Consider the following 27,972-nt stretch of genomic DNA (forward strand, 5'->3'; position numbering starts at 1 on the left):
CCCCCCCCCCCCCCATGCTCGATAACAAACTCACAAATGCTATTCTAATGTCTATTCATTCGACGAATTATCGCGAGGGTTTTTATTTTAATCGTCCACGCGCATCTTTCGACTTTTTATTTTTGTATGCGTAATCATGATCCTTGTTCTTTTCTTGACCTATATTCGTCAAAGTTGTTTTTTTTCTCCCCTTCGATGGACCACCCAGTGAATTCACTTTTCAAGGTTTCTGTTTCAAATTACAACGTGCAAAAGATATCTATAATCGAACGATAGTTTGTTTTTCCTACATCCCGGAATAGTTTATGCATAAGTGGCGCGCAAGCTCGCATATTTTAATGTGTACAGCTTGTGATAAAATGCAATTGCCGCTCAAGGTGCTCTTGAATCATTGTTTATCTTTTCATGTACCAAACGAATACGCATCGTAACATGAACACAATTGTTTTTGGTAAAATTTTGTATGATAGTCTATTACTATAGTTATTGATATAGTTGTTGGATCATTTGTCTGAATTGGGGTGAATTTTTATGTCAGCAGGTCTCAGTGAATCTCTTATCAATCCGTCAGCGTGCCCACGTGAGCCTCCCGTCTTCTGCCTAGCGTTCCAGGGATTCAACATCATTGTCCACTTTCATCTCTTCGTTTTTTCATAATCAACAAAAAGATCATCGACATGGCAATTCTTCCACCTGATCCCGCCTACATTTTGAAAGGAGACATGGGCCCCGTCCACAGTCTGTTGTTTCGAGTTTCACCGTACATCGAACATCTATATGCTGGTACAGAATCGGGCAAAGTTCATATTTGGGATTTGAGAGTAAGTTTCTTTCTCCTCGTGTTTATTTATAACTGATTGACTAGTTTTTTGATTATCTGTAACATAATTGATGTCTTATTTTTAGAAAAATCGAGAGGTTTCGAAAATAAATGCTTCTAATGAAACATGCCTTGCTATGCATGCTATTGGTCATGAAAATCTTGTGACTCAGAGCAAAGGTGGAGCTATCCATGTTTGGAAAGCTGATGATTCAAATTGGATTTTGGATAAGTCTGTCGATACAGGTTATTGCGGTTTTTGTCGGTAAGAAAACATCAAAATCTTGTATCTCTTTTAAAATAATCTGTAATTATTAAATGTTGATCTTTTTCTAGTTGTCAAGTATCAGCAGATGATTCGATTTACATACCACTTAATGATTCTAAAATTGGTTTATTTTCTTTAAAAACATTACAAACTGAAGTTGAATTGAACCCTTTGATTTCGAAAATGGACTCTCTTGGGCATGTTATGGCTATTAAACCCTGCATGGATGAGTCAAAAAACGTATTGGTTGCTTATGATGGTGGTGTCATGGCTTTGTGGGATATTCGTTCAAAGAAAATGTTATCGTTTAAAGAAGTTGAGCAGTGTCCCATGTGTTTTGATTTCAATTCAACTCTAAATTTGGGTTTTATTGGAAGTCCTTGTGATAATATAGAAGTTAGTACTTATATCACAGTATTGCATAATTTGAATATTTTCTCAATGCTTTATAATTTATTTTCACCATTTTCAGGTATTTCAAATTGCAGAAGATTATGAGCTCATTGAAAAAAAAAAATTACCTTTAAAAAATCCAGGAACTGCTTCCATTGCCATAAGACCTGATATGAGAGTATTTGCTGCTGGAGGATGGGATAGTTGTATCAGAATATATTCAATGAAAACTTTGAGGCCACTTGCAGTTTTAAATCAACATAAAGCTACAATTAATGAAATTGTTTATTCAACTTCTAAGGTTGATGCTTATAACAGTAAGTGCCTAATGGCTGCTGGTGGCAAAGACGGAAATATTTCTTTGTGGAGTCTTTATAACTGATGAAAAGAAAAAGCAGAAAATATATTTTGAATATGATTGATTTTTATAGTACAAACTTTAGGAAGAAAAGGCTATTTTTTTGGATATGAAATATTATTCGTTTTATCCAAATTGAACTTTTTTAAAATTTATTTTTTAAATTAGAATCAGGTACAATTGCATAATATTCATCAGCCTGTATCTTCAAAAAAACTTGTGATTTTATTGTTATAAGTAGTATCTTACACAGTTTTCTAATTATTTATAATTTACGATGTATTTGAAAATTCTCCAAAAATCGTCTATGTAATCAAAACATTTTTTGGATCGTTTTTACGAATATTAAAATAACATATTTTTTGAATCAGTGTTATATTCCTTTATCAATAATTCTCTTAAAAATATTTTAACATGAGTTACATATGTACAATTATTTTTAATAATGAAAAAAATTCAAAATTTCTATATCATCCAAGTATTTAAGAGGCAAGTTTTTTTATAGAAATATATCAAAATATCGTTGAACGAAGCAAATGTCTGTACAAATTTTTATGTATTTTTTTTGTTTAAAATCAAGCCGCTATAAAGATGAGGTCAAGAAATTTAATAGGAAAACATTTCCTATGACTATGTAGGGTTTTGGTAATGCCTTTCATATCGTGATTCCAAGGACTTAGGTTACGCGGGTATTCCAAGAGATTTGCGAACTAATTTATCAGCTATTTTCTCGAATTGCTTCCGATCTTCCCTCCACATTTTCGCAGCATCAACATTAGCTCCACTTTCGTCGTTTGGTTCGGCCAACATGCTGACAACGCTTAACAGGATTTTTTCTACGCTCTGTACGGGGCTCCATCGTTCTGAACTACTTTCGTAGCCCATAGGATCATCGCCAGGTGCATGTAATATACTAATGCACACTCTGCCGTCTGTGTAAACTGAAAATAATTATTTTATTTGTTACCTACACTCGACAAGATACTAATTTTAATTTTCGAACAACTTTTTATGCACAATTTCGACAATACCTATTATGACAGGTGTCAGTTGAATTTTGGTATAGATGGCATTAAAACTACTTACTGTTTGGATGAAACATTTCGCAAGTGAATTGCATTTTTGGAGGACTCAAGGGGTAATCAGCTGGAAAGCTGAGTTTGGCAGGAAACACACCTCCTTCAAAGCAAGTTCCTTCTGGTCCTCTACAAATGATCATTGTAACCCACAAAAATGATTCAAACCACATGTTTTAATAGAAAAATAAATAGCCTAATCTAATTTTCAGTCTTACTTACACGATCAATGCCTCCCATTCGAAAAAGTTCTCTTCGGTCGAAGGGCCAGCTAATATTCCTTCAGGCGGATTCGACATCAATTCTGAATTAAAAAATTGAAAATGTTCAAATCACTTTAATTATATTAATGAGAAGCACTCAGTATTCTCACAATAAGATTGTATTTCTTACGCTTGTATTCCGCAATTAAACGCCGCAAAGCTGATCCTGCCATCTTTTAAAATATCTTTACACACAAAAATATTAATTAATCAAGATCCACTATCTTCTAGAACAATAAATAAACCCAAGTATCAGGAGCACAAATATAAACTTGAACAAACTTTTTGGCTAGGTTATGCACCGAACAGCTGATATATTAACATGAAGAGGTCTCGAGTTGTCAGAGCAGCGGCCGAGACGAAACTGACGGTACACTTGTTCTTGCTAAGCCTCTGTTTTACTGTTCACTTGAAAAGTCCCTATAAGTACGACGTATCAAAAAGAATGCACAAATTTCTTACATATGTATTTGAAAATTGTTTCTTTTTGAAAATCTTTACAGTATAAAGTACACTAGTTTAGATTTTGCCAATTAATTATTTAAAAATTTTACAATTTAAATAAAGGTCTTGAACTAAGGGATGAAGAAATTAATATACAAATAATAAAATCAAATATAACATGAAAAACAGTGTTATTATTCAAACATATGCATTTCAACTTATTTACATAAACTTTATATTACATGTAATTTAAGTTACATGATGTACATTTTATTATAAGTAAGTTAACTAGATTTTATACAATTTTGATGAAACTATGAAGATTTTCATAGATTATAAAAACTAATTATATCCACATTTTCTGTGATATTCTGGAGGGGCAGGCCCATAATCTTGCAAACTAAAATATTGATCACTATTTTTTTGCAAAAACTTCAGAAAATCATGAATATTTGCAACCAACAACTGAACACTTTTTTCATCCAACGGTGTGTATGCCAACATACCACCAAGTACCACTGAAAAAAAGTGTTGAAAGATGAGATAGAGAATGATAGAGAGTACTTATGAAAAACTAAATTTTTTTTCTTACCAAACAAGCGCAAGAGATGGAAGACTCCGTATATATCACAAGGTTGAGTACCTGGATTTTGATTTATAATATCTGAGTATTGTTGCCTTTCCCACCTATACAATAACTGAGAGCTAAGCATTACATTGAAGTATTCCTTGAGACCTTTTGTTAATTCTGCGGTAGCAGCTGTTTTGGAAGTGTTATTTGTTTTACTCAAATTTCTAAACTTTGTGTATTCATCTAAAATTTGAGAAACTGTATGCCTCACAGGTATAATTACAAGTTTTTTTTGCCTAGTTATAGCATCCCAATCATCTACAAGCCAAGGTTTCAACTCGTCAGGAACTTTAATTTTTATTTCTACTTTAGATATAAACTGTTCTTCAGTTTCTACAGTAGGATCGATCCTTAAAAATAATTGTAATTTTGAATTATAATTTTTTAAGTAAGATCAAACTTAATAAGTATAATCAAGTCTAATAATTTGTGAAACTCACTTGCGTTTTTTTCTGGGAACATCGGAAGAAGAATCATTTGATGTAGGTGTAACAGAGCCACTATTTTTTTGATATCTAATTGTAGTTTTTTCACAGGCTTGAGTAGGAGTACTTGATCTACTCTCTGAGTCTTTATCTTTGTTTTGACTTTTCAATGTAGTTTTGGTACCAGTGCTAGGTTTTTTCTTTTTTGAAGCAGTTTGTGCTATGTGTGCTCTCTCGACGTCTTTCTGACGCTGCACATTGGAGTCATTATATTTTAAAACTCTACTTTCTGGAACCCATTCATCCCAACTGCAATAAAATTTCATGTTAATAAAATGGTATAAAAGTCAATTCTGGGAATATTCACATACTTTTTATTCCATCCTGCATAGTGAATTAGATACTTCACAGGTTTATCTTTTGGGATGTGAACCTTTAAACACTTGGCTTCATATATCAATGGTCCATGAAAACATAATACTCTTTCACCTATGAAAATTGTAAGTGTAATTTGTTTTTAATTATCAAAAATTTTTTTTTCTCTGAATAAAAATATTTCTCTCACCTTCTTCAAATTTTACAGTATCTATTTGATCCACAGACATTATTAACAATTACAATAAAGAATACTGATTTATTAGAAAATTCTTAATTAACGCTTGCAAGACAATATAAACGAACACTCCAATATTGGTTACACGCACACGACCAATTTGTGGTATGAATAGCACCAAGTAACGGTTAAAATGGAAAAAATACTGATTTATTTAAAAAAGTCTTAATTAACGGCTTGCATCTCTTGCAAGTGAACGTATACAAACATTGTGTATTGGTTACATGCGCACCGCCAATGTCTCCAGTCAACTAACGTTGATTCTGAAACAGTTTGGCGCCACTATACATTGAAATTCAATGTAAGAACTAAGAACTGAGACTATTTAGAGTATAGATTATGAGTAGCGACTAGCGGCGTGTCGTCACTTAGTTCCTGTCATTGCCAGGTGCAGCGCCTCTCAATAATATAGGCGGACTGTTTTAAAATCTACGTTAGTTACAAGCTTATGCAGTTGTTTTAGATGATATTTTTGCGCGCGCTCGTTATAAAATGGCGTTAGATTCTGGCTTACTATGTGCCAGTCAGGTTTTTATGAAAAGTATGTTGTTTTTTTGTAACGTCCTTGAATATTTTTCGGTGTTGTACTTACTTACAGTCACAATTGTTCAAAATGAGTGTTGAATTGACATATAAATGGAGTAAAAAGCAATGTTAGACACAAGCACCTGTTGAATATTTTTTTGTCTTCAATACATCTTGTGTGCAACAACTTTTACCAAATTATGATTGTGAAAAAATGATCACAGAGGTATATCTGTCAGAGTCATATGAAACTCACCATTCACTCACTCGCAAATGACTGGCCTGGCTCTGCACGAACTTGAACGATGATATGCATTGCAGTTGTAAATTATTAACTGTCTAAGTCACAGTCACAATTTACAGAACGAATAATTACTCAGCTATTCAATAATTGATTTTAAGATTATTAACATTTTTATTTGTATTTACTATCGTCCTTGAAATAAAAATGAATGATGTTAGAAAAGTATTACTACTGCAGTGCCAATTATATTCTTTTATTCCAAACCAAATGTTTGACGAAATATATAAGAATTTTACCGAACCTGTGCATACATTGAAATATTTTATAGTAGTTTGCTTGAACATTAATTATAAAATTTATCATTTACGTTCAGCGAGATTGCCCGAAGCTCGTGTGCTGGTGTGTAAGTTGGTAAATCACAAATATCTATGGTAGTCATCGTTAGATGGCGCAGTGGAATTTCAGATGTTGCATGCTGCGCGTGAGCTGTTTTATCTATGTACAAAATGACAATAAACCTATAGGCTATAAAGCTGCCGCGTGCTGCCGACTCATAAACCAAAATTCAGTAACACCCATGCTTACTTTGACAAGTCGGTGTCAACTTGAAGAAGCGGTATTAGTGATAGCACCAATTATCAAGCCAGGCTGCTTTGCAACAATCTAGTGCAGTACCAAATCAGCTCATAATCTGCCAGATTTTTCACAATACTGCAAACAAGTAATTCAATAAATCTTACTTTTCACTATGCCTGACGAGGAAGCGAAAATGGTTCTAGAACTAGGGAGTGATGGAGATCAAGACCTAGATAAACTCCACAAACAAGCAACCGTAAAAAGAAAGGTAACTAATCATTTTAAAAGCTAAAATCTTAAACATTAAATTTAAATTTTTAAACTTAAAGCAAATATTATTTTTCAGTTGAAAGAGAAGAACATATGTAATAATGGTGATTTAAGGTTTCCAACAGTTGGATATGTAAATGAAAATGACGACAAAGTAGAAAATAAAACAAGCTATCCCATTGTATCGGACAATGACATTGATTTTATGGATGTTGAAAACAAAAATAGAACAAAAAAACAGTATGTAAAGTATTTTATTACTCGAAAATCATTTAACAAATATCATTTTTAATATATTATTATACTAAACATAGCTATAAATTAATTATAGAATCAAACAAATGATAAGATACGATCCTTTGAACCCTGATCATAAAAAATACGTAATAGGAGGTGCAACTGAAAAAACAGAAGATTCTCCAAAAAAAAAGAAAAAAAAGTTAAAAGATACTCAAAGTGATACGAAAACTACCGTGGTGCGCGTTTCCAAAGTACAATACTCTGAAAGTTTTAATGAAAGCCTGAAAAATATAGGAAAAGAGACTGGTGGATTTAGTTTATCTCAAATTGTTGGACAAACTCAAAAGGATAATGGTAAAATTACTTACCTACCTCAAATAATATTTGAACATTTTCCCATCAAATATCAATAATGAATGTTTCTTTTGCAGTTTCAGATGAAAGAATTCCCCAAAATAATTTACAGATAAATTATGATGAATTAAACTTTGATTCTGGTAAAAAAAAAATTTTCCAATATGATTCTTCTGATTCATCATCAGAAGAGGAGAATGAAAAAATTGATGTCAGCTACAAGGAGAAAGCAGAACACAATAATAATGATAAAAATGCTATCAAAGAAAATAGATTTTTTTCAACTTCTATCAATGATTCATCAATTCAAGGTTTGTATGCAAATGTTTCTTTATTTGTTGAATTATTCAATCATTTTTGGGCCTTATGACAACTTGTTTAGGGAGAAAATTTGGGAGAACAAATGAGATAAATTTGAAAAAATCAAAATTTTAAAGAAGTATTAATAATGTTTCAATTATATGATAAATTAATTTTTCAATTTTTTGACTCATAAACTTACAAGCTTTTTTAAAAAAATTTGAGGGGAATTCTATAATAGGAAACAAGTAACACTGTGTGTCATCTAATTCTGAAACAATTTTATCCATAAAATGCATCCTAAGTAAAATTTTGAACTAAATTCTATAAAACTTAATTCTATTAAAGCTATTACAACACTCTTTTCTTTGAAAATCTAGTAATTTTTACCTAAAAAGAATTATGTTTTTTTTGCTTTACGTTAATGAGAAATATTGTGGAATTGATTTTTGGCTTCTTTAAATGGGTCATCTAGTAACTGAGTTATCAAAATGAATGGGTTTGAAAAATAAGTGCTAAAATATGTAATTTTTTATTATTCTAGAGGCATATTCTTTCTTTAATCCTGAAAATAAAAAGGGGATAGAAGATCACTCAAAAAAGAGGAGGATGTTAAAGGAAATTGTTAGAAAAAAACTTAGGAACAATACGAGGAACCTGAAAAAGAAAAGAAGAGGAACTAAATAAAAATTGACGGTGATAAGTTTGTTGTAAATAAGTAAACTTGTTGAAAATAAATTTTTTTTGTTAATTACAGAATACGTAGTCTAATTTACCCAATCAAAATATAATTGACTTGTACAATGAATTCTTTGGAACATTTTGAGTAACTAGTTTAATGCATGAAAAAAAAGGAAGTTGCAAATTGATAATTTTATCATTTGATGGTACAAGCATCAAAGTTAGTGTTTTTTTCAAAATATTTTTTATGGGAAGTAAATTTCTAAATTTTCATAAAGAAATTTAATTTTTTAAAGAAATTCAAAAGATGCGAAAATTTTCGATAGCCTGTTTTGAATTTATCCGAAGAAAAAGATAACAGTATGTTGTTTCACATCACGAGATTAGTATAATGAACAGGTGCATCAATTTGTAAATATGGTAAATGTAAAAGTATTTTCGAAATGAGTAATTTTTGAACGATGATTCTGTGTCATTTATATACTTTTTTATTTCTTTTAAAAACGATCATTTTCATTGGCCAGTAGAAAAGCAGACACCTTCCACGTGTTAGCTGTCCCTCTAGTAGTGAGTGGTAATGACACTGTATAGTATCAAGTGAATGTGTGCCTGGAAAGAGTCTGCCAAATCCATCAATTGGGTTCCACAAAAATATTGAATTATATGGTGAAATACGTGCTTAAAAGTAAACTTATTTTCTAAAATCGAATAAAAATGGTTGTAGAAGAAATTTCTGGTGTGACTACAGGCCAGCCTAACCTCCACTTGCAAGATTTGTCAACGCTCGATGTTAAAAAACTTACGGCTTTATCGAAAGAGGTTATAAGTCGTCAAGCTACAATTAACATTGGTACAATCGGTCACGTAGCTCATGGAAAATCAACCATCGTCAAGGCCATCTCCGGTGTTCAAACAGTGCGATTCAAGAATGAACTGGAACGAAATATTACCATTAAACTTGGTTACGCAAATGCCAAAATTTACAAGTGCGATAGTGACAAGTGTCCCCGACCAGTCTGTTATACATCTGGGAGCTCTAGAAAGGACGATTCATTTCCTTGTTCACGATTAAATTGCTCAGGACGATTTCAATTAGTGCGTCATGTATCTTTTGTTGATTGTCCTGGTCACGACATTCTTATGGCTACCATGTTGAACGGAGCAGCTGTCATGGATGCAGCCTTATTGTTGATTGCTGGTAATGAATCGTGTCCACAGCCTCAAACATCTGAGCATTTGGCTGCAATTGAAATTATGAAGCTGAAACATATAATTATTCTTCAAAATAAAATTGATTTGGTTAAAGAAGGTCAAGCCAAAGAGCAATATGAACAAATTATAAGATTTGTTCAAGGTACTGTGGCTGAAGGAGCACCAATAATTCCTATTTCGGCTCAACTCAAATATAACATCGAAGTCTTGTGTGAATACATTACCAAGAAAATACCAATACCAATGAGAGATTTTACATCTGACCCTCGGTTAATTGTTATTAGATCATTTGATGTAAATAAACCTGGTTGTGAAGTGGATGACTTGAAAGGTGGAGTAGCTGGTGGAAGCATTTTAAGAGGTGTATTAAAAGTTGGAATGGAAATCGAAGTAAGACCAGGCGTTGTGTCAAAAGACAACGAAGGAAAACTTACCTGTAAACCCATATTTTCGCGTATTGTTTCTTTGTTTGCTGAGCAAAACGAATTGCAATTTGCGGTTCCTGGTGGTTTAATTGGTGTTGGAACAAAAATAGAACCAACGTTATGTAGAGCAGATCGTTTGGTTGGACAGATTTTGGGAGCAGTAGGAACCTTACCAAAAATTTTCATAGAACTGGAAATTTCATATTATTTATTAAAAAGATTACTTGGAGTTAGAACAGAAGGAGATAAAAAAGGTGCTAAGGTCCCTAAATTATCCAAAAACGAAGTTTTGTTAGTCAATATTGGATCTCTGAGTACTGGAGGTCGTGTTGTAGCAACAAAAGCTGATCTTGCCAAGATCAGTCTAACTAGTCCTGTTTGTACAGAAGTAGATGAAAAAATTGCTTTATCCAGAAGAGTTGAAAAACATTGGCGCCTTATTGGGTGGGGTCAAATTCGTGGTGGTGAAACAATTGAACCAGTTTCCGCTGATTAAAATTTGCATAAATAAACAAATTATTGTAATATATATTTTAAATAAACTGTTACACATTTTAAAAAGTATTTTACAATATTTTTTGCTTGTTTTTCTTAACATACATCTATGAAATTCTTGCAGAAATACTGCAGGAGCTGATCCTACAGGAAATTTGTTCAAGAGCATGCAATAGTCAATATAGTTTATTCAATTTCAATTGCATTTAATTTATTCAGTTATTTTTAAAACACTGTACTTTAATATGCAGTAGTAAAAGAAAAATTGCAATAGTTTTTAAGAGAATAACTTATTTTTCGCAGTTACCGGGTATTAAATTCTTATCATTTATAATAATGTGAAAATAACATAAGGATTAAGTTTATACGCAGCAAAGACGGTAATAAAATAAATCAATTACGCTTTATTATTTTTAATTTCTTTTCTGAAACATGCAATCTTTTTTTAAAAGGTTTTTAAAATTTCAAGGAAAATAAAACCTTTGTGATTGTTAAAACAAATATTTTTAAATTCTTTTCATTTAAAATTTTCTTATTTTATTATAAAAGTTCTTAAAATAAATCCAAACTGTTTGTACACAAATCAACTAATTTTTTATATACTTAATAATTATTTTTACAATTGTCATGGTTTTAAAGGACCATTCTGGTTTAATATGCCTAAAAATACATGATTTTGAAGTGTAACTTCAGAAGGACTGTATGAGGAGTGATATTTTTGGAATTTTTTGTGTAGGACAGATGATGTTTAAGATTATAAATCGTTTTGGATTGAATAAAGTATCTCTTGAAGTGTATCAGTGCATATATCCGCATTTATACTGAATCTCCCTAAGAGGGATAAAAAGTGTCCCTGCTGGTTGGCACGATTCAAATTGAAATATGTAACTAAAATAAAAAATGATAAAGCATTTTGTTCCTAAAGATACTGGTTACCGTTGGAACCTCTAAAAAAAAATGATGTCATTTAGAAAAAGAAGTTTTTGGCGTTTTTCAGTTTCAAAAAAATACCTAAGCGAGGAGTTTTTAAAATCTTAAAGGTTCCAACGATAGCCACATATGTTAACAATACGTAGTAAAAATTTCAGAACGATCGGTCAATTTTTTTTTTGCATAGGCTGCCAACCAGTTACAAAAACCTTGAGTCGAGGGAAACGCGTTCAAAGTTTTCTTTTACCATTAACGCCGTGTACTTACTTTAACTCAATCAAGAGTTTGACTGACTGCAAACCAGAATGCTCCCTTCAAAGTATATCGCATAAATAATTAACCCTTAGAAGTTGCATAATATTTTGGGGTCATAAAGTCACGTTTCTTTATTATGTTGAATAAAAATGTGCTTCTGCATTTATTATAGAACCCCGATTCTCCGAAGGTTAATCAATCGTTACTTGTATTGCGATTACTATGAAAAATGGAACAATCATGACATGCTGTTCATAGTTAATAACCTTATAATAAGTTGGAAAACCATAGAGCTGAATTTTTTAAAAATAAATAGTCACAATATTTTTGGTAAACTTTTTTTCAAACAATCATAATCTTGAAAAAATAAATCAAAAGTGAAATTATTATGATTTACATTTTCAATTATTTAAAGTGAACAATATTCTATTCATACTAACATACTAAACAAAAACTTTTTTTTTAAATCAGAAATAGCATAGAAAAATATATTTTGCCGTTTTTCTTATAGTGGCGGAATGTAATGTTTTCGTACATCTGAAATGAAATTTCACACACCATCGATAAACTCAGACGGTGAATGATTTTTTATTTTGGCCAAAATTATATAACGGTTGTTCGAATGAAAGAACAATCATATACTGCTAATTTAAACTCGTCACATCAAAAACTTTCTTTACGAAAACCGAAACCCACTTTTTCACACCTTTTACGGAGTATACGACCTAACTGTGGTGGACCACAATAAAAAACAGTAATTTTTCCTTTCTGTTTGTTTTTTAGTTCCTGAAACACCTCGTCCCAATCCGGTCTGCCGGTTTTTGATCTAGTTTTAAGTCCGGTAATGAAATCTAGTTTTTCCTATTGACACATTTATAATCATAAAAAAATTGTTTTGAAATGATTTTAAGTAAATGTACGTACCTTTTGAAATAGCAAATCCAAGCCCATATTCAAAGCGACAGCTTTCATATCAGTTTTTGCCGGTGCACTTGTTACATACATATGCATTTCTAGAAATCTTTCCACGGTTGTCTTTCCGTCTTCGTCTCTATGTTTGCTCTCATTTTCTGCTTGATCTATTTCCAATTGAGTTAAAAGGTCAACAAACCATTCGAACGAACGATGTGATCTGTTTAGCCAAAAGAAGTCAACCTTTAAAACAACGTATAAATTAAATAAAATGTTATTTTCTTGTAAATATTAACTTTTTTTTTATTCCATCTTACTTTTTGAAGTTTCATTGAATTACTTTTGGTCTTATAACGATGCATAATAGATTGTAATATAGATGCAAATGGTGTAACGCCAATACCCGTTGCTATGATCACTGCATGCTGCGCCTGAAATATATGACTCGATGGTGTTCCAAAGGGTCCCTGAATATTTACCTTGAACAAAAAATACAAGTTTTAGGCTGAAGTACATTTTTAAATGTCATCACCACATAGTCAAGTGCGGAATTCTTTATTACAATGAAAGGTTTTTCCTCGTCCTGATTTGTAGAATTTCGTTTGTATCTAACTCTACCTTCTTCAACTTTTGATATTGTATCAACTTCATACTGTTGCTGATTGCTTGTATGTACTAAAATAACAAAATTAAATGAAAAATTAATAAATTAGTCGCTTAGAATTTTAAACAAACGAAAATGATTACCTACTCGTGTGTATTTCATCATCCGTTTTTGGGATCGGAAATGTAATAACGTCAGGTACATTGCGCTTGTACCGGAAGCTTTGTTCAAATGAAGAAAAGTTAACTTTCTTCACATTTTCAGTTTTCAGTTGTTTAAAATGATAATCTGTTTGTGCTCTGACAACAGCCCTGTAAACGCAAATTTTTAAGGTATTTTATGCATACAAAATAGTTTAAAATAAAGATTTAGAATCCCACTTGAATTTTGGTCGATCTCTTTCGAGATCGAGTTTTATTGTTGACAAAGATTTCATTTTTTCAAAAGGTTTTTTAGGATCAATTGAAGGTTCGCTTTTTCTTCTGATCGGCAAATCAGCCACTGAAAATTAGTTCGAATTAATTTTGCTCATAATTAGACTTAGCGTTATTAAATAAACATTACCTTTATCATCAGTCTCTTTTTCTATCTTGAATGATGGTGAGAATGACTTTATATTTGATGACGATGGCTCATTATCAGGAACAAAAGCAAGATTATTAAATGCTTTTGAGTCTTCCTCAGTAATATCAACTTTTTTGGGAGGTCCTACTGAAGCCCTTCAAATATATGTGGACATGTTATAATTACTAATTGTTCAATGAATTTAATTAACTTACCGATATTTATCAACAGGACGATTCCTATATTCTAGGTTACGTATATATTCTTGATCCAAGTATGAATATAGATTATTTGTCCATCCCCCAACACCTCGGATATGCAATGAAAAGTAATCTGTAAAAAATTTTAATAAGTTTTGTTTTTTATTATAATTTATTAAATTTATTAATTATTTTTCGGTGACAAGACACCTCAAAAATTATTATACGGAAATTTTATTCGAGAATTTAATTTGAAATGTGGAGGCGAAAAATAGCAGTCTTTAATTTGTAAAATTTAATTTTAACCAAACGAGTTAGATAAGTTAGATGTTAGGTTTTACCACGCAAATTTGTCTCTGATTTTAGGATATCGTAGGAAAAAATAGTACCATCAATTGGTGCAGATCTGGTTTTTTAACAAAATCATAGCTGCACGCGTTGAGAAATTTACTATTAATGAGATTATAATAGCTCAAGATCATACTATATTGTTAAATTTAAATCCATTTGTGAAAATAATAGACACGATTTTAATTTACCTTTTTCTTCAGGAGCACTGCTAATAGTAAAAGGATGCCACTCCCAATAAGCAATAACTGGTATATTTACAAAAACGTAATCTCCAGGACGAAAATCAAAGTTTCGTGGTTTCTTGATCCTCAAATGAGTAACCCTTGATGGTAAAAGAACACCTTCAGTCGAATAGGTTTTTCCTTTTTCTGAGACTTGAGAGGCATGTCGGTAGAAAAATTCGATTATAAAAAGGGCCAACGGCCCACTGATCCAATAATAAAAGGCTGTGACATGTCCAATTGTGCCCACAGCTATAAAGAGCATGCACAGTAGATGGGTCCGATAGAAAATCTATCAATGATAATAAAATAAATATATTTTCCTTTTTGCAAATCCATAAATGTAATTTGATGATAACTTACTTCGAATGAAGCTTTTTGTCGAATAAATGGTAGAGAAAAAATGAATAATATGATTAGACATAAGAGCAACAGGATCCCAGTAGTAAGTTCTCTAAAAGGCACTGAGAAACCATTGGTGTCCATTTTATATACTGTAACCGAAAAGTCAATGTATTATTGTATAAGAATAGCAGTGTTAACACTCATTCATTTTACAATACTTTTATAGCATAAATTGTATCAATTTCATCGCATGTTTATCAAGACTTACTCAAATTTCCAAAGTGCATAACAGTGTGTACAATACTCAAGATGGTTATATTAATTCCTGTTAATTTGTGCAAATAAATATGGTGATCAAGAGGCAAATAATTATTAAATCCTCGATTTCGTAGAAATGTTATGCATTGTCGAAGCATTAAAATAAAGCTAAATGGTATGTTAAAGCTAAGACATCGTCCTGCAAACAAAATGGTTAAAAAATAATGAACGAAAATTTTTTTAAAAACAATTTAAAAGTAAAAAGTACATACCACAAGCTTTTGCTAAAATGAAGTATCCATTATTATCTTTATACTGATAAGCTCTTGATACAAAAATTATTAAGTTTGTCAATACGTACATTGCCAAGAAAGTAATTTTGATGTAGTTATTTTTAATATAAGAGCTTTGCAATTTACGAGGTAATTTAAATTTATCAAAAAAACTTTTTGATTCATCAGATCCAGGTGTAACCAATAACTTATCAGAACTAAAAAATAAGGAAAAAATATTTATAGCGTTGTTTATGATTTCATCGATTTAACTTTCTCAATTTTAAAAAGTTCGATTAAACTGATAAATTTTGAGGTGAAGTACAAGAAAATGTATAGCGTTCAAACATACGTAAGTTTGTAAATAGTTTTGAAAAGTTAAAAAAAAAACAAAACAAAGCTTGTTAGCATTCAATTGGCAAAAGAATTAAAGTGCATCCATCAGCTTCTCATCGAGTCGCAATTAAAATTGCAAATCAAAATCGCAATAATAACATCAAAAGTCTAACCAGATTGTTAAATTTTCAAGGAGCCCATCGTGTTTCTCAATTTGATTTTTAAGAGCTTCGAAAGTTATCCCCGTTTGCTTATTTGGATTAGCATCTGCAAATAAAGCTGATGCCAGTCCATGAGTGATATGTTCGTCCAATGTTATACCATTTTCAGCCATGCTATCTTTTAAAAATGCCGCAAGTTCTTCTTTACTGATCAGGCCATTACCTGTAACGATGGATTTTGATTATAGATAAAATTTCGTAATTTGTAAGACATCACACATTATAAATTTTGCTAACCATCGGAGTCATACATATTAAAGAGAAATCGTAGTTTGTCTTGCTGTTTTCCTGAATAACACTGCATGGAGTCCATAAATTCTGGCCATGTCATGAAGTCAGAACCATCTTTGTCGAACAATGCAAATATTCTCTTCCCGAATGTATCCTAAAACAGCTTGAGTTAAAAAAAACACAAAAAAAACTCAATATTTTTTTAAAAGTTATTTAATTTGTACAGTTTTTATGTTTACGAGGGTCATGAATTCCTTGAGTGTCATCCCTCTAGGATTTGATGTATGATCAAGGTATAACTTTTTAAGATGTTTAAAAATTTTCAAGTTAAAGTCATACGTGTTTCTGCAAATAAAAAACATAATATTAGAAAATGTTCGGGACACTGGATATGAAAAATAGAATACAGGTCTAAGCCGCGATAAAAGAAAGTCCCTCAGCACGTGTTTATTACTGTACTCTGGGACTTTTCCGTTTTTCGTAGCCTAAGGCAGTAATATACTATTACATAAAATTGTACCTTGGATCAGTCATTGACATCAGAAAGAAACTAATTTCAGTCGCAGTAACGTATGATTTGCGCCCACTACTCAATAATAGCATAAAATTTTTCAAAAACTGTAACAACAAAATAGATAAGTTCATCGATGAACATTTTGAATGATTTTATTAAAATGTACTCACCTTAGTATTATCAAAAACTTTTTTAAAGGTCGAAAAGTTAATTGGTTCCTTTTTTACTATTTCATTAATGATAGATTCTATTTGATCCAGTTTATCTTTATTACTGTAATGGGTTACCCAATAATTAAAACTATTCTCGTTTTTATTTTTAAAACATTTATATTAAACTTACGAAACCAAAAGTCTTATTTTTTTCATCCAATCATCTTGCTTAATTACTCCATCCATATCTTGATCGAAAAGTTGAAATACCTTTGTGATGAATACCTAAACGAAATTGAAAGTTTTACACGTAATGTATTATTATTCTTATTAACTCAAAAAAAGATGTATCTATAACTTTTAGAAAGGGAATAACTATAATTTTCGGCACGAAATTATTTTTTGCAATAAATTTTTATAAACCTTTATGAACTTTTATAAACTATTATATACACTCTGATTTTGGTCTCTAATACAAAAGCTTATAAAAGTTTATTGTTGTTTTCATTTTCCCGTTTTTAAAAATATTTTTATTCGTAACAAATTTACCGAAAAAAAGTAGATATAGAAAACTACAAGTTCATTATTTACGTCAATTTTTTTCTAATTAGACTGAAATTTTGACAGGATACTCTTATAAGTATATTTTTTCAAACTGTGGACCAAGTAGTCTCTCCGCGTTCTTAAATATGAAGGTTTTTTTTTATTATTTGAATTATTTTCGATTCTTTGTTTACACGTCAGTTTTGAAATGTATTTCTACAATTATCGGAACTTTTAGTTTTTTCAATTTTTCACAGGCTTAGATTATTTTCGAAGTTATATCCTGAATATGAAAACTTTTTCAATTTAATTTGTCGGAAATTTTAGTATTTTTGAGTTGTCTGATTTTTTGGAAAGTTTTTTTGGAAATTCGCGCAATGATGATGAAAATATACTTTAGAAAAGGTGGGGGAGTATACTTAAAAACTCACGCCTAAAAATCGAATCATGTCTAATACATAAAAGTAAGAATGATCTTATTATTAGGAGGAAGCTCTTTTCCAATGTATTGTAGCGGGGTTTTTTCTTCATGCATAGCGTGCCCGAGAGTTTAGTCAAAAGTCCAAGTTCAGCATAAAAATTTTAAATTTTAAAAACGATTCTAAACTTATGTAAAATATTTTCCTAAAAAATTACTTGAAATGAAGAACAGATTAAGAATCACGTAATTTTAATTGTTTGTAAGTATATCTATGCACAACTAGTAAATTTTAAATTTTACCTAAATTTCGTTGATATTTAGTAGGAAATATTTTTTCGCGAACCATTATATTGGTTGTGGGATCGGTCCTACACGAGAGCATTGAACACAATAATAATTGCCCATAAAATCTTGAAAATATATATTTTTTATATATCTAAAGAATTTGATGATTATATCTCAATAATAACAATAGAAAAATACACTTTACATATTTTGAAGGAGTCTATTTTAATACCTCACGGCCGCAGTTGTTAGTGTACTTGATTTTTAATTTTATCTGGGGTAAAAATTAATTTTATAAATTAGTAATGATTTTATCAAATGTGTGGTTTAATATAAAAAATTCGTGGTGGACCAATACAAATTTTTTCAGTATTGACTTTCATACTAACCTCGTTTTGAAATAAATTTTTGAACTCATCAGTAGCATAAATAGTCGTTCCACTCAAAATGGTTATGCACTGCTCGATTAGAGACATCCAAGTATTTTCATGTAATTTGGTCACAGCTTTTTTATTCTCAAATTCATATCCTTTTACCGGTTCTGCTGTTATCAGCTCTGTTCTTATCGAATCCGTTGTTAAAGGATCTGCTGTTATTGGATCCGTTTGTATCGGTTGTGTTGTTGTCGCTGAAGACATGTTTGAACCACGCGAAATTTAGCACGTGATAAACAATCGTTTTTTTATTTCGGTAAGCCTCGGTTCTCACGTTAATTATTTTGATACATTCAGCACAGCATCAACTTTTGTCACGATCGCTACTCAGAACATGGCTCGAATTCATATCAAGATGAAAGATATTTCACTGTTATCATCATTTACACAAATTCGTGAAGGATCATCAAACTCACGTTTACGCGCACTGAAATCTTGAGTAATGATAATTATCGGAAAACAAGTATGCAATTATTTTATCTAACACTTGTAATACAGACAAGTCAAATGCGAAATGTCAAATAACTTGAATGTCACGTTCAGATGGGGAAGCACTTGGCACTGGTCAGGATCGAGTCAAGCGCACACTTGCTCGAAGTCACACATGATGTGAGATAAATCTGCGGCAAATGTGCCTCGAAGTCATTCTGCTACATGCGAGGAGTCACGCATAATTTTACTTTCACTTTTTCGGCATCTCTTCTCAATGAAATCCCGTGCAGAATCCTTGTGTGAATTAATTTTTTTTCACAATCTGTTTCTTCATTTTTACGAAATACTTTTTAGCAGCACACTTTGCTTGGATTAGCATGAAATAAGCTTTATTAAAGATTTTTTGCATTGCGCAACTATAGTAGTTCGACGAGTAGCGCTTCGAACCAAAAGTTAACTAGAGTATAAATATAACTTGTAATATTCCTTGAAAATTTGGAATTTTGATACGATTTTATTTATGTATAAATAAATGAAAAAATTTTTGAAATTTTTCAAGAAAAAAAACATTTTAGATTGATTTTTTAAAGAAATAAATTTTTTGTGGCTAGTCGGTTTTTACGAAATAATTTTCACTTTACAGGTAAATGTAAAGGTCAATAAAACTATGATCACTGCATGGAGTCGATGGGCTGGCGATTCTTCACAGCAAAAATTTAAGTTTAAAAATAAATTTAAGTTTAAAAGTAAATCTTTTCATTCAAAAACCTTACTGGAGATTACTTTATTAGCAAGTAAAAGTGATAATAATATGTTTTTAAATCTTAACAATGTTATTACGGGGACAAACCCTAATAGTCAATAATTTTATGACAACTACAGGTTGTGAGAATCAAGCATATAAAAATGGGAGACAAATAAAACTGGGCATAGTCTTTCCTTTAGCGAATGTTCAAAGTCGAAAAAAATATTTTTCTCCTCTTGTATAATCTCTGGTTCTGTAAAACATAAAAGAAGTTTTTTCTTCAATATTATCGAAGGCCAAATATGTGTATAATAATGTCATAGCTTACGTTAACGTATGAGCTCATATAATATATTTTGACTACTAATCAAAAATCATTGTCGCTGGGATCGTACTAAAAAATATGACTTTTTATTCGGCACAGTAGACATTTTTCAATTACATGTAGTATTCTGAATTTAATTTAATGTGTGTAGCTGTAACCGCCTTTTTTTTTGATTTCTTTAAACCTATATGATGAATAATTAAAAATTATGATATTTCATATTTATTTGACATATTTAAATAACTGCAACCGAAAATTTCTAACATTTAAATCGATTTCACTTTATTTATAAATACGTAAATAATAATTTTTAATAAACTATTATATCAATAAATAAGATATTATATAAATTTTGAACTCTTTGCTAGCTGCATATTATTAAAAAAAGAAAAAAGAAGATCGTAGTCAAATGATGAAAAAAGATGCGTTTGTTATTACAAATATATCATACAAGTTTTAAAAAAAAAGTGAAACATTATTTTGTCATTTGCATATGCAAAATGTAAAAAATTAAATTCTGCATGAGCGTTGAGACTAAATAAAAGTGTTTGATGACAAATTTATTTATCGCGTAACTAAGAATGATTTCCGGTTGACAATTTAATTTTACTTTTACGCGGGTTACTTTGTTTGTAAGACCTTTTTACATATTTTAACCGTTCAGAATTTTTGGAATTTTCAGATATTCGTGCAATGAAGCTCTCTTCGACATAATTTTTTTCGTATGTATCAATCAGAAATGGGCTCACACCTATGGACTCAAGCTTATCACAGAGGAAGGGCACGCATACATGAGGTCATGCAAGCTCAGCCCTCACTACGCTAAGACGCCTGCGCGTGGACAAGTGCGCAAAAGCTCGAGCGCGTCGATGTAGGTGGCGATGCTTCCTTCGTCAGCCGGTGCTTGTGTTTATACAGTGAGAGTTCATCGTTCTGAAGATTTATTTTGTCAATAGCGATGAAGCTTTTACTCGAATCAAACCTAACGCGAAGGTTTTGAACTAATCCGTTAAAAATATAAAGGTAAGCAAGCCGTAATATATTGACGTCGTGCATATGTTTGAACCATTGAATACTGTGCGTTAGCTACGTGGAGCTCTAAGCTCGAGGCATTGATAGTCTATTCGTGCTCGAATAAAGTTCGAAAGCTTAGGTAAAATTACGTTTTACTTCTTGTGCTATAATAATAAAGTGTTATTTTAGGCTGGCACAAGACTTGGGATTGAAATGCCAAAAGAGGATGCAAGAGTGCTTCGATTTTTGTCATGAATGGACTGCCCGTATGGGGGTGGGGTATTTTTTACTCCGGGCTTTCTCTTGCGTATGAATACGTTGGGTGTACAGTGCACTCGAGTCGAGAGCTCACAAACTCATAAGAAAAAAGCCTTATATCTCGTAATTTAAATAGGGCATTGTTTATAGTCTATTTTTTTGAAGAGAAATTATTATTTTTATGCATCATTTCGCATAAAAATGGAGTTCTTGACAACCTTGCAGTAGCTGAAGAAAAAAAAAACTTTTCACGAATTAAATTTACATAATTTATCGTTGCACCCATCCAATTTTTATGATTTTTTAAACATAAAATTAATGATACGATAACATGAATGATTTTATCCTCAATAATTACTTAATGCAACTCATTTGCAGATGCGGTGGGTCACACTGAAACTCAGTCAATTTTTTTTTCTTTGGGGATGGATTGCACGAATTTCGTATTGTTACGATGTTGCATGCAATTTCAATGCAATGTGCTTGTGTTGGGTCCAAGACGATGCAGATTATACGAAAATGGATATAAGTTGTACAGCTGTACCATTTGCAAGATTTCCAGGTATTCAAAATTTTAATATTACTTTTATGATTGAATCGAATATACGATGAGCATCGGTCACAAAGAAACGTGTATTCCGCGTTCAATTTACTTTAAGGATAATGTCATTAATTGGCACGATGTCAGTTTCAAATAAGTACCAAAAAAATCGATTTGGGATTATTCTGCGAAACATAAAAACCTTCCATCATTACTGCTCAATTCGTGAACAGTATGAAAAAATTGACTGCAAATAAAACAAATGAAAAATTTAATGTATGTACAAGCGAGTGAGTTTAGCTATTAAATTTTTTGCAGACGTATCGATAAATTATGTGGCGCAACTGGACGTAGTGGGCTCGGGTTTGCAGGTTTTCGATAATGAGGCGTTATCGAGCGCTTCGGGTGTGGAGGCCCTTGGCTTGATGAGCAATCAGCTCTTGAGGGTTGGGGACAAATCATTACTGTGAGTATCATGGCCTTTTTCACCGATGCCTTTAAAAATATTATACACGAAGAAAAAGAGAAAATAACATTCGTCTGTATCCTCAGGGGAGTTAGCAGCAGTTTGCGTTCATTGGATCTCAGCTACAATTCGCTCGAAGAAATACCACTGCCAGCCTTGCGAGGTCTACGAAAACTGAACTGGCTCAACATGCACAGGTAAGAAAATTACCATCTTTCAATTACTTTCTTTATTTACATCTTTTTTACTTATAATCAATGATAATTTATTTTGAATATAAACTTTCATAACAATCTGTTTCATCATTTGCTTAATCTTGGTGATTTATCGTTTCACCTTTATTACTATGTTTATCATATGCTTGTAGAGTAAATAGCAAACAAACTCTTAAAGAGGTCAAGTTTTTCTATTTTTTAAGTTCCAAGTGCTCATTCTAATCTATAAATTAGTTCATTAACAAATTAAACCGAACGCTTGATTAGAAAAAGTAAGCTGAAAAAATCGAGCAGTTTGAGGAAACGCGAGTCGAAATGAAAGTTGTCGCGTAAAAGCTCGAATCGACGCGTCGATCGAGTATTTTTTATGCCTGCAGTCGCGTCAGGTGTTTACAATAACATTAAAAAGACACGCGTGACTCGGTGTTGGCGCAGCAATCATCTGACGACATTGGAAGGAGATTGGGGTTACGTGGCCGACACACTTTCGAACGCCTTTTTCGGCGACAACTCGATCAGCGCCGTTCCGCGCAGCTTCTCGACGTTCGCGGCCCTGGTCTGGCTGAACCTCGACAACAACAACATGGCCGATCTGCCGGAGGGTGTGCTGCCGCCGAATCTCGTCACTCTCAGCCTCAATCTCAATCTGTTCGAGTCGATGCCGAGGAGCCTGGCCTCGCTGGCTTTCCTCAACTGGCTGTACATGCGCGGCAACGACATCAGGCGGCTGGAGCTGCCGCAATTCGCCAGCCAAGAGCTCGAGATGCTCGACGTCAGCGACAATTCCATCGAGAGCATCAGTTTTTCCCCCGGCAATAATACCTTACGCATCAAGGATCTCAACTTGTCCGGTAAATGGACAGCTGTCAATTTATAATATACTTTGAAAACTCTAAGCTCGCTGAAACGCCGAGAAATGCAATTCATACGCAATATCGCGCGCAGGCAATCGTTTACGCAGCCTGGCGAGGGAGAGCTTCGCTCGCGTGCTCGTCAGGCGCATCCACCTGTCGTCCAACGGGATGCGCTCCATCGACGACGGGGCCTTCCTCGGCCTCGAGGACAGCCTCGAGTACCTGAACCTCGAGAACAACGAGCTGGGCCAGCTGCCCGCCGCCGTGAGCAGTCTGCACGAGCTGGCCTACCTTTACCTCGCCAACAATCAAATCCGGGAGCTCAACAACGTGAGCTTCGCCGAGTTCACGTCGAATCTCAAGGCTCTGTCGCTGGCCTCGAACCAGCTGCAAGTCGTGCCGACCAACTCGCTCGTTGGCTGCTCCAATCTCCTGCACCTCAATCTCGGCTACAACAAGATCCACAAAGTCGAGCCCGGCGATTTCGATTGGGCCAGCAGTTTGGAGATTCTGCTGCTCAGGAACAACGTACTGACTCAGCTGAAAGCTCAAACTTTTCGAGGTCGCCTTATCTAGTCTAGTTGGACTAGTAGCATAGCAATTTAGCACGATTAGATCGATTTATTAATCGTCAATTTTGCAGGTGCGAGCAAGCTAAAGGAGCTGAGCCTGTCGTTCAACCACCTGTCGGACCTGTCCGAGGAGACCTTCGTTGGCCTCGAGGACAGTCTCGAAATTCTCGAGCTGAGCTTCGCCTTCTCCACGGACGTGTTCCCCCAACGCGCCCTGCGCCCGCTCTCGAGTCTGCACTGGCTCGTGCTCGACAACAACAACTTCCACGCGATCGAGCCCACGGCTTTTTACACGTTCCAGCAGTTGCGCTACATCAATCTCGAGTCGAATCGGCTGCACTACCTGCCCGAGCGCATATTCCTCGCGGACGTTCACGCGGAGCTTCGGGACGTCAAGCTGGGCTACAACTTCCTCGAGAGCATCCCCGAGAGCACGTTTCACAACCTGACCGAGTTGCGCGCGCTCGACCTCACTGGCAACAAGATCCGATCTCTGGCGGCCGATTCCGTGAGAAATTGCCCCAAGCTCGTCACGCTCTCCTTGGCCAACAATAGGATCAGCAGCCTGGACAGTGCCGCCTTCGTTGCTCTTTACGGATTGAGATTCTTGCACTTGGAGCTCAATAAATTGACTGCGCTCGACTTTGAGACTTTTGCCGACAGGTAAACTTATCTGCCAATCATTTATCAATTAATTGAGCCGCGAAGATTAGTTGCGAAAAATACGACTTTTTTTAGTGGAGGATCAGACTTTACGCTCAACGTCTCGTACAACTCAATTTCCCAATTGAATCCAGGAATTTCGACCATCAATTTAACGAGGCTCGATTTAGGCTTCAATAACATCAGCCAATTATCTTCGGATGTTTTTGCCAATACACCGAATTTGAAAATCATCAATTTGCAAAATAACCGCATGACGTCTATCGAGCCAGGTATGATTTCTTTTACACTTCGGGTAGATTATTGCAAGCTCGAGTAACAATTAAAAACAAATGCAGGTACTTTCGCTTTGACGAGCTTGGATACGTTAAATTTGCGCGACAACCGGCTGGAATCTCTTCGCAAGCAGAGCTTCAATGGCTTAAACGTCTTGCAGCAGCTCGATCTGTCGGGCAATCAACTCTCCCAGCTGACCAACGAGCAGTTTCGACACCTGCGTAATCTCCGAGTGCTGAATTTATCGCGAAACAAGCTGAGGTCGTTGACGCGAGATGTTTTTACCGGCACCCGTCTCGAAATACTCGACGTCAGCGGAAATAAGTTCACGGTGATTCCTTCCACGCCGCTTTTAGATGTGGGCTACACGCTCAGGTAATAATACTTCCGAAACGAGTTTACCAACGAATCAGACGTCGATACTAAGATTTGTCATTTGCAGGAGTATCGATCTCTCGGAGAACTTTATCGATCATTTGGACTCTACATCATTCCCAACGGCTCAATTGACCTATTTGAATTTGGCGCGCAATCGCATTCAAATTTTGCCGGACAATTCTTTTGTCATGCTGTCGAAATTGCTGTCCCTCAACATCTCTCAAAATCACTTACGTGCCAATTTCAAGGAAGTTTTCCATTATCTGCCAGATTTGCGACAGCTGAGCTTGGCCAATTGCGGCTTGAAGGCTATTCCTCACCTGCAAATGATGTCGCTGAACTACTTGGATTTGTCCGATAATTACATCGATTCGATCAGAGAAAATGAACTGCAGAATTTTAATACCTTGAAAGTTTTATTGCTGACGAATAATTCATTAAACTCTATCAAAAACTTGAAACTGAATCTTTTGCGCGAATTAGATATTTCGGAAAATCCTATAAAAGTGAGTTTAATCAGTTTTTTTCACTCTTATCTATGAAATAATGTTGAAAACAATGATTTATTTTTCAGGAACTGTCGCGTAACACGTTCTCCGGATTTCCACGTCTCGAGCGGCTAAACATCCGAAATCTCAATCGAACTCGTTCGGTCGATCGCGACTGTCTAAAATCATTGAGCTACCTCAAGTACTTGCGCACTCAAACCTGGCCGGAAGTGCCGGACTTTCGATTGCGTCATTTTCTCAGCGGTCTACCCCTGCGCGTAGTTGAGATTCAAATGATGGAAACCGAGCTGACGGATCAGCTGCACCGATCGTTCAGTAAACAATTGCGGGAGCTCACGATAACCGGTCAAAATTTGCACTTTATCGCCGCCGACGCGTTCGCCACGATCGAAGGGGCCGAACTTGTGCTTCGTATCAAAGATACGCAGGTGCAAAAATTCCAATCTGATATCTTCCTCTCTTTGACCAAGCAAATGTCGTCCTTGACACTGGACTTGAGGAATAATCATATCAACGAGTTGAGCCCATCGGTAATTTATGGAAATTTATCATGGGAGAGCGTCGGGACAAATATGGTGTCAGGTGAGCAGAACAAAATATTTACTTGGTTATCAAAAATTACCTTTTTTCCGAAACATATATTTATATATTTCTTATACAATTAATTATGATATTCTCCCACTTTCTACAATTGATATTTATAAATATTATAACGTAAAAATATTTGTTCGTTGCTTTCTTTTTTAGGAATGCTCTTAAAATTTCGATTAAATTTTCGTTTTTTAAAAGTACAGTCATATCATTATTTTACAAAGCTAATCAACTATTATACAGGTAACGCGTATAATCGGTTCACAACATAACGATTTTTTGTAAACATTCAAACGTGTTTGGCAATTTTCGGAATTTCAATGCCTTATGCATAAGTAAATGTAATTATAAAAAACCATATTAATAATAATAATAATAATAATAATAATAATAATAATAATAGTAATAGTATCGATAAGAATAAAATACTCGTTTTCGCTTACTTAAAAAAAACTTATGCTAAAAAACAAAAGTAATATTAACGTTTTTTTATCTTCGAATGGTTAATCACAAAGTTGTCGGTCAGATCGTTTTAAAATTTTAAGTACGTAAGTTTGATTGAAAATTCTACGCGATCGGACCAAGTGGTCGCGAGTTCATGGAAAAGTTTTGATGTGAATTTGACAAAAGATGTGAATTTACAAAGGCATATCGCACGACAATCGACTCGCTGTCGATGAAAAATTGATGCCGTCAAAGTCAGTTGTAATTACAAAGTGGCCGAATGAATTGCAGGCGGGTTGCAGCTGTCGGGCAATCCTCTGGAGTGCGACTGCGAGATAGCCTGGCTGTCGCTGTGGCTGCGACGTTGGCTCCGGGAATCCCGTCAGATCCACACGGCCTCGCAGTCGGACGCGCGTCAGCTTCGCAGCTTGGCCAGTCGCGCCGTCTGCCACGAGTCGACGGCCCAACTCTATCACGTGCCCGACCGGACCCTCCTCAATCTGGGCGCACCGAACACGGCCTGCCAAGCCTCGGCCCTCAGCGCCGCCTCTCTCTGCCACGAGGACGCGCAGAGGCTCCTCACGGTCTTCCTTGCTGCGGCGCTGCTCGTGCTCGTCTTCAATCGGTAGCTCAGCTACGCGACGCATCAACGGCTATAAATCAATCATCATCTCTCACACACACGCATACGGACAAAAAAAAACATATCTCAAGAAAAAAACGAAACGTTAAACAATTTTCTCCCTGTAAATAGCGTACTTATAACTTGGGTCAATTTTCTCCGTCGGTAATCGAGTATAAAAAATAATTTCTATGTCAGTTTAAGCCTAATACTATAATACACATTTTTATAGATCTATACAACAGTAAAACGATTGTCGTGATGATCAAGTGCGCATATAAATAGAATAGAAAATATCATACGAAAAATGAGCTCGGGCGACATTCGCGCATGTCGCGGACGTCGATCAGTAAGTTGAAAAAAATAATTATAATTTTTACACGGTCTACGTAATGGCCTATACGA

The 27,972-nt window shown here is 34.0% G+C and overlaps 6 protein-coding genes and 1 pseudogene across 11 annotated transcripts in view; 4 read left to right on the forward strand and 3 right to left on the reverse strand.

Annotated features, from left to right (window-relative positions):
* The window catches only part of LOC106658925 (guanine nucleotide-binding protein subunit beta-like protein 1), a 2,590-nt gene extending 569 nt beyond the window's left edge, over nt 1-2,021 (forward strand). The window contains exons 1-5 of one of the 6 annotated variants that reach the window (XM_014381101.2): nt 10-451; nt 539-821; nt 907-1,085; nt 1,157-1,484; nt 1,561-2,021. In XM_014381101.2, the coding sequence (XP_014236587.1) occupies nt 678-821; nt 907-1,085; nt 1,157-1,484; nt 1,561-1,863 (954 nt within the window). In that variant the 5' untranslated portion in view covers nt 10-451; nt 539-677 and the 3' untranslated portion in view covers nt 1,864-2,021. Of the gene's footprint in view, nt 1-9; nt 462-538; nt 822-906; nt 1,086-1,156; nt 1,485-1,560 lie in introns of those variants that run through there. The other 5 variants (XM_023459925.1, XM_014381104.2, XM_014381103.2 and 2 more) reach the window with 5 other exon arrangements.
* A 24-nt stretch (nt 2,022-2,045) lies between these two features.
* Nucleotides 2,046-3,648, reverse strand: LOC106658929 (ubiquitin-conjugating enzyme E2 G2). The gene is made up of 4 exons (XM_014381108.2): nt 3,309-3,648; nt 3,138-3,219; nt 2,926-3,044; nt 2,046-2,780 (listed from the first exon to the last, which is right to left on the reverse strand). The coding sequence occupies exons 1-4, from the start codon at nt 3,349-3,351 to the stop codon at nt 2,521-2,523; spliced, it is 504 nt and encodes a 167-aa protein (XP_014236594.1). The 5' UTR covers nt 3,352-3,648; the 3' UTR covers nt 2,046-2,520.
* Nucleotides 3,649-3,796: 148 nt separating this feature from the next.
* LOC106658924 (mortality factor 4-like protein 1) lies at nt 3,797-5,604 on the reverse strand. Its single transcript, XM_014381099.2, has 5 exons — nt 5,244-5,604; nt 5,050-5,167; nt 4,694-4,987; nt 4,215-4,603; nt 3,797-4,140 (listed from the first exon to the last, which is right to left on the reverse strand). The coding sequence occupies exons 1-5, from the start codon at nt 5,281-5,283 to the stop codon at nt 3,965-3,967; spliced, it is 1,017 nt and encodes a 338-aa protein (XP_014236585.1). The 5' UTR covers nt 5,284-5,604; the 3' UTR covers nt 3,797-3,964.
* A 934-nt stretch (nt 5,605-6,538) lies between these two features.
* Nucleotides 6,539-8,541, forward strand: LOC106658927. Its single transcript, XM_014381105.2, has 5 exons — nt 6,539-6,904; nt 6,983-7,146; nt 7,238-7,500; nt 7,578-7,811; nt 8,345-8,541. Exons 1-5 carry the CDS (start codon nt 6,809-6,811, stop codon nt 8,485-8,487), a joined length of 900 nt encoding a protein of 299 aa, XP_014236591.1. The 5' UTR covers nt 6,539-6,808; the 3' UTR covers nt 8,488-8,541.
* Nucleotides 8,542-9,026: 485 nt separating this feature from the next.
* LOC106658923 lies at nt 9,027-10,682 on the forward strand (annotated as a pseudogene).
* A 1,615-nt stretch (nt 10,683-12,297) lies between these two features.
* Nucleotides 12,298-18,866, reverse strand: LOC106658504 (NADPH oxidase 5). Its single transcript, XM_014380505.2, has 19 exons — nt 18,618-18,866; nt 17,170-17,264; nt 16,998-17,100; nt 16,834-16,931; nt 16,538-16,658; nt 16,320-16,467; nt 16,035-16,245; nt 15,526-15,743; nt 15,264-15,452; nt 15,014-15,144; nt 14,618-14,942; nt 14,094-14,211; nt 13,879-14,033; nt 13,695-13,815; nt 13,462-13,625; nt 13,273-13,385; nt 13,028-13,189; nt 12,723-12,953; nt 12,298-12,659 (listed from the first exon to the last, which is right to left on the reverse strand). Exons 1-19 carry the CDS (start codon nt 18,864-18,866, stop codon nt 12,462-12,464), a joined length of 3,150 nt encoding a protein of 1,049 aa, XP_014235991.1. The 3' UTR covers nt 12,298-12,461.
* Nucleotides 18,867-21,093: 2,227 nt separating this feature from the next.
* On the forward strand, nt 21,094-27,594 carry LOC106658920 (chaoptin-like). Its single transcript, XM_014381095.2, has 12 exons — nt 21,094-21,187; nt 21,815-21,998; nt 22,296-22,443; nt 22,530-22,640; nt 23,094-23,509; nt 23,604-24,074; nt 24,156-24,747; nt 24,823-25,019; nt 25,086-25,398; nt 25,466-25,907; nt 25,976-26,492; nt 27,237-27,594. The coding sequence occupies exons 2-12, from the start codon at nt 21,815-21,817 to the stop codon at nt 27,572-27,574; spliced, it is 3,729 nt and encodes a 1,242-aa protein (XP_014236581.1). The 5' UTR covers nt 21,094-21,187; the 3' UTR covers nt 27,575-27,594.
* The last annotated feature ends 378 nt before the right edge of the window (nt 27,595-27,972 follow it).

Source organism: Trichogramma pretiosum, unplaced genomic scaffold (genome assembly GCF_000599845.2).
Source record: "Trichogramma pretiosum strain Unisexual culture from Peru unplaced genomic scaffold, Tpre_2.0 scaffold10, whole genome shotgun sequence".
Classification (NCBI taxonomy): Eukaryota; Metazoa; Arthropoda; class Insecta; order Hymenoptera; family Trichogrammatidae; genus Trichogramma; species Trichogramma pretiosum.

What these genes read in the sequence shown, in the direction of transcription:
- LOC106658920 (XM_014381095.2), top strand. Translation starts at nt 21,815, where the DNA reads ATGCGGTGGGTCACACTGAAACTCAGTCAATTTTTTTTTCTTTGGGGA. An exon ending in GAAAGCTCAAACTTTTCGAG is followed by an intron (nt 24,075 to 24,155) that starts GTCGCCTTATCT and finishes TCAATTTTGCAG; the next exon opens with GTGCGAGCAAGCTAAAGGAG. An exon ending in CATGACGTCTATCGAGCCAG is followed by an intron (nt 25,020 to 25,085) that starts GTATGATTTCTT and finishes AAACAAATGCAG; the next exon opens with GTACTTTCGCTTTGACGAGC.
- LOC106658924 (XM_014381099.2), bottom strand. Translation starts at nt 5,283, where the DNA reads ATGTCTGTGGATCAAATAGATACTGTAAAATTTGAAGAAG. An exon ending in GTTCCCAGAAAAAAACGCAA is followed by an intron (nt 4,604 to 4,693) that starts GTGAGTTTCACA and finishes ATTATTTTTAAG; the next exon opens with GATCGATCCTACTGTAGAAA. An exon ending in CCATCTCTTGCGCTTGTTTG is followed by an intron (nt 4,141 to 4,214) that starts GTAAGAAAAAAA and finishes ACTTTTTTTCAG; the next exon opens with TGGTACTTGGTGGTATGTTG.
- LOC106658929 (XM_014381108.2), bottom strand. Translation starts at nt 3,351, where the DNA reads ATGGCAGGATCAGCTTTGCGGCGTTTAATTGCGGAATACAAGC. An exon ending in TTTAATTGCGGAATACAAGC is followed by an intron (nt 3,220 to 3,308) that starts GTAAGAAATACA and finishes TTTTTAATTCAG; the next exon opens with AATTGATGTCGAATCCGCCT. An exon ending in CGAAATGTTTCATCCAAACA is followed by an intron (nt 2,781 to 2,925) that starts GTAAGTAGTTTT and finishes AATTATTTTCAG; the next exon opens with TTTACACAGACGGCAGAGTG.
- LOC106658927 (XM_014381105.2), top strand. Translation starts at nt 6,809, where the DNA reads ATGCCTGACGAGGAAGCGAAAATGGTTCTAGAACTAGGGAGTGATGGA. An exon ending in AAAAATAGAACAAAAAAACA is followed by an intron (nt 7,147 to 7,237) that starts GTATGTAAAGTA and finishes AATTAATTATAG; the next exon opens with AATCAAACAAATGATAAGAT. An exon ending in ACAAACTCAAAAGGATAATG is followed by an intron (nt 7,501 to 7,577) that starts GTAAAATTACTT and finishes TTTCTTTTGCAG; the next exon opens with TTTCAGATGAAAGAATTCCC.
- LOC106658504 (XM_014380505.2), bottom strand. Translation starts at nt 18,866, where the DNA reads ATGTCTTCAGCGACAACAACACAACCGATACAAACGGATCCAATAACA. An exon ending in TATGCACTTTGGAAATTTGA is followed by an intron (nt 15,145 to 15,263) that starts GTAAGTCTTGAT and finishes TTTCGGTTACAG; the next exon opens with TATATAAAATGGACACCAAT. An exon ending in ATTCAATGAAACTTCAAAAA is followed by an intron (nt 12,954 to 13,027) that starts GTAAGATGGAAT and finishes GTTGTTTTAAAG; the next exon opens with GTTGACTTCTTTTGGCTAAA.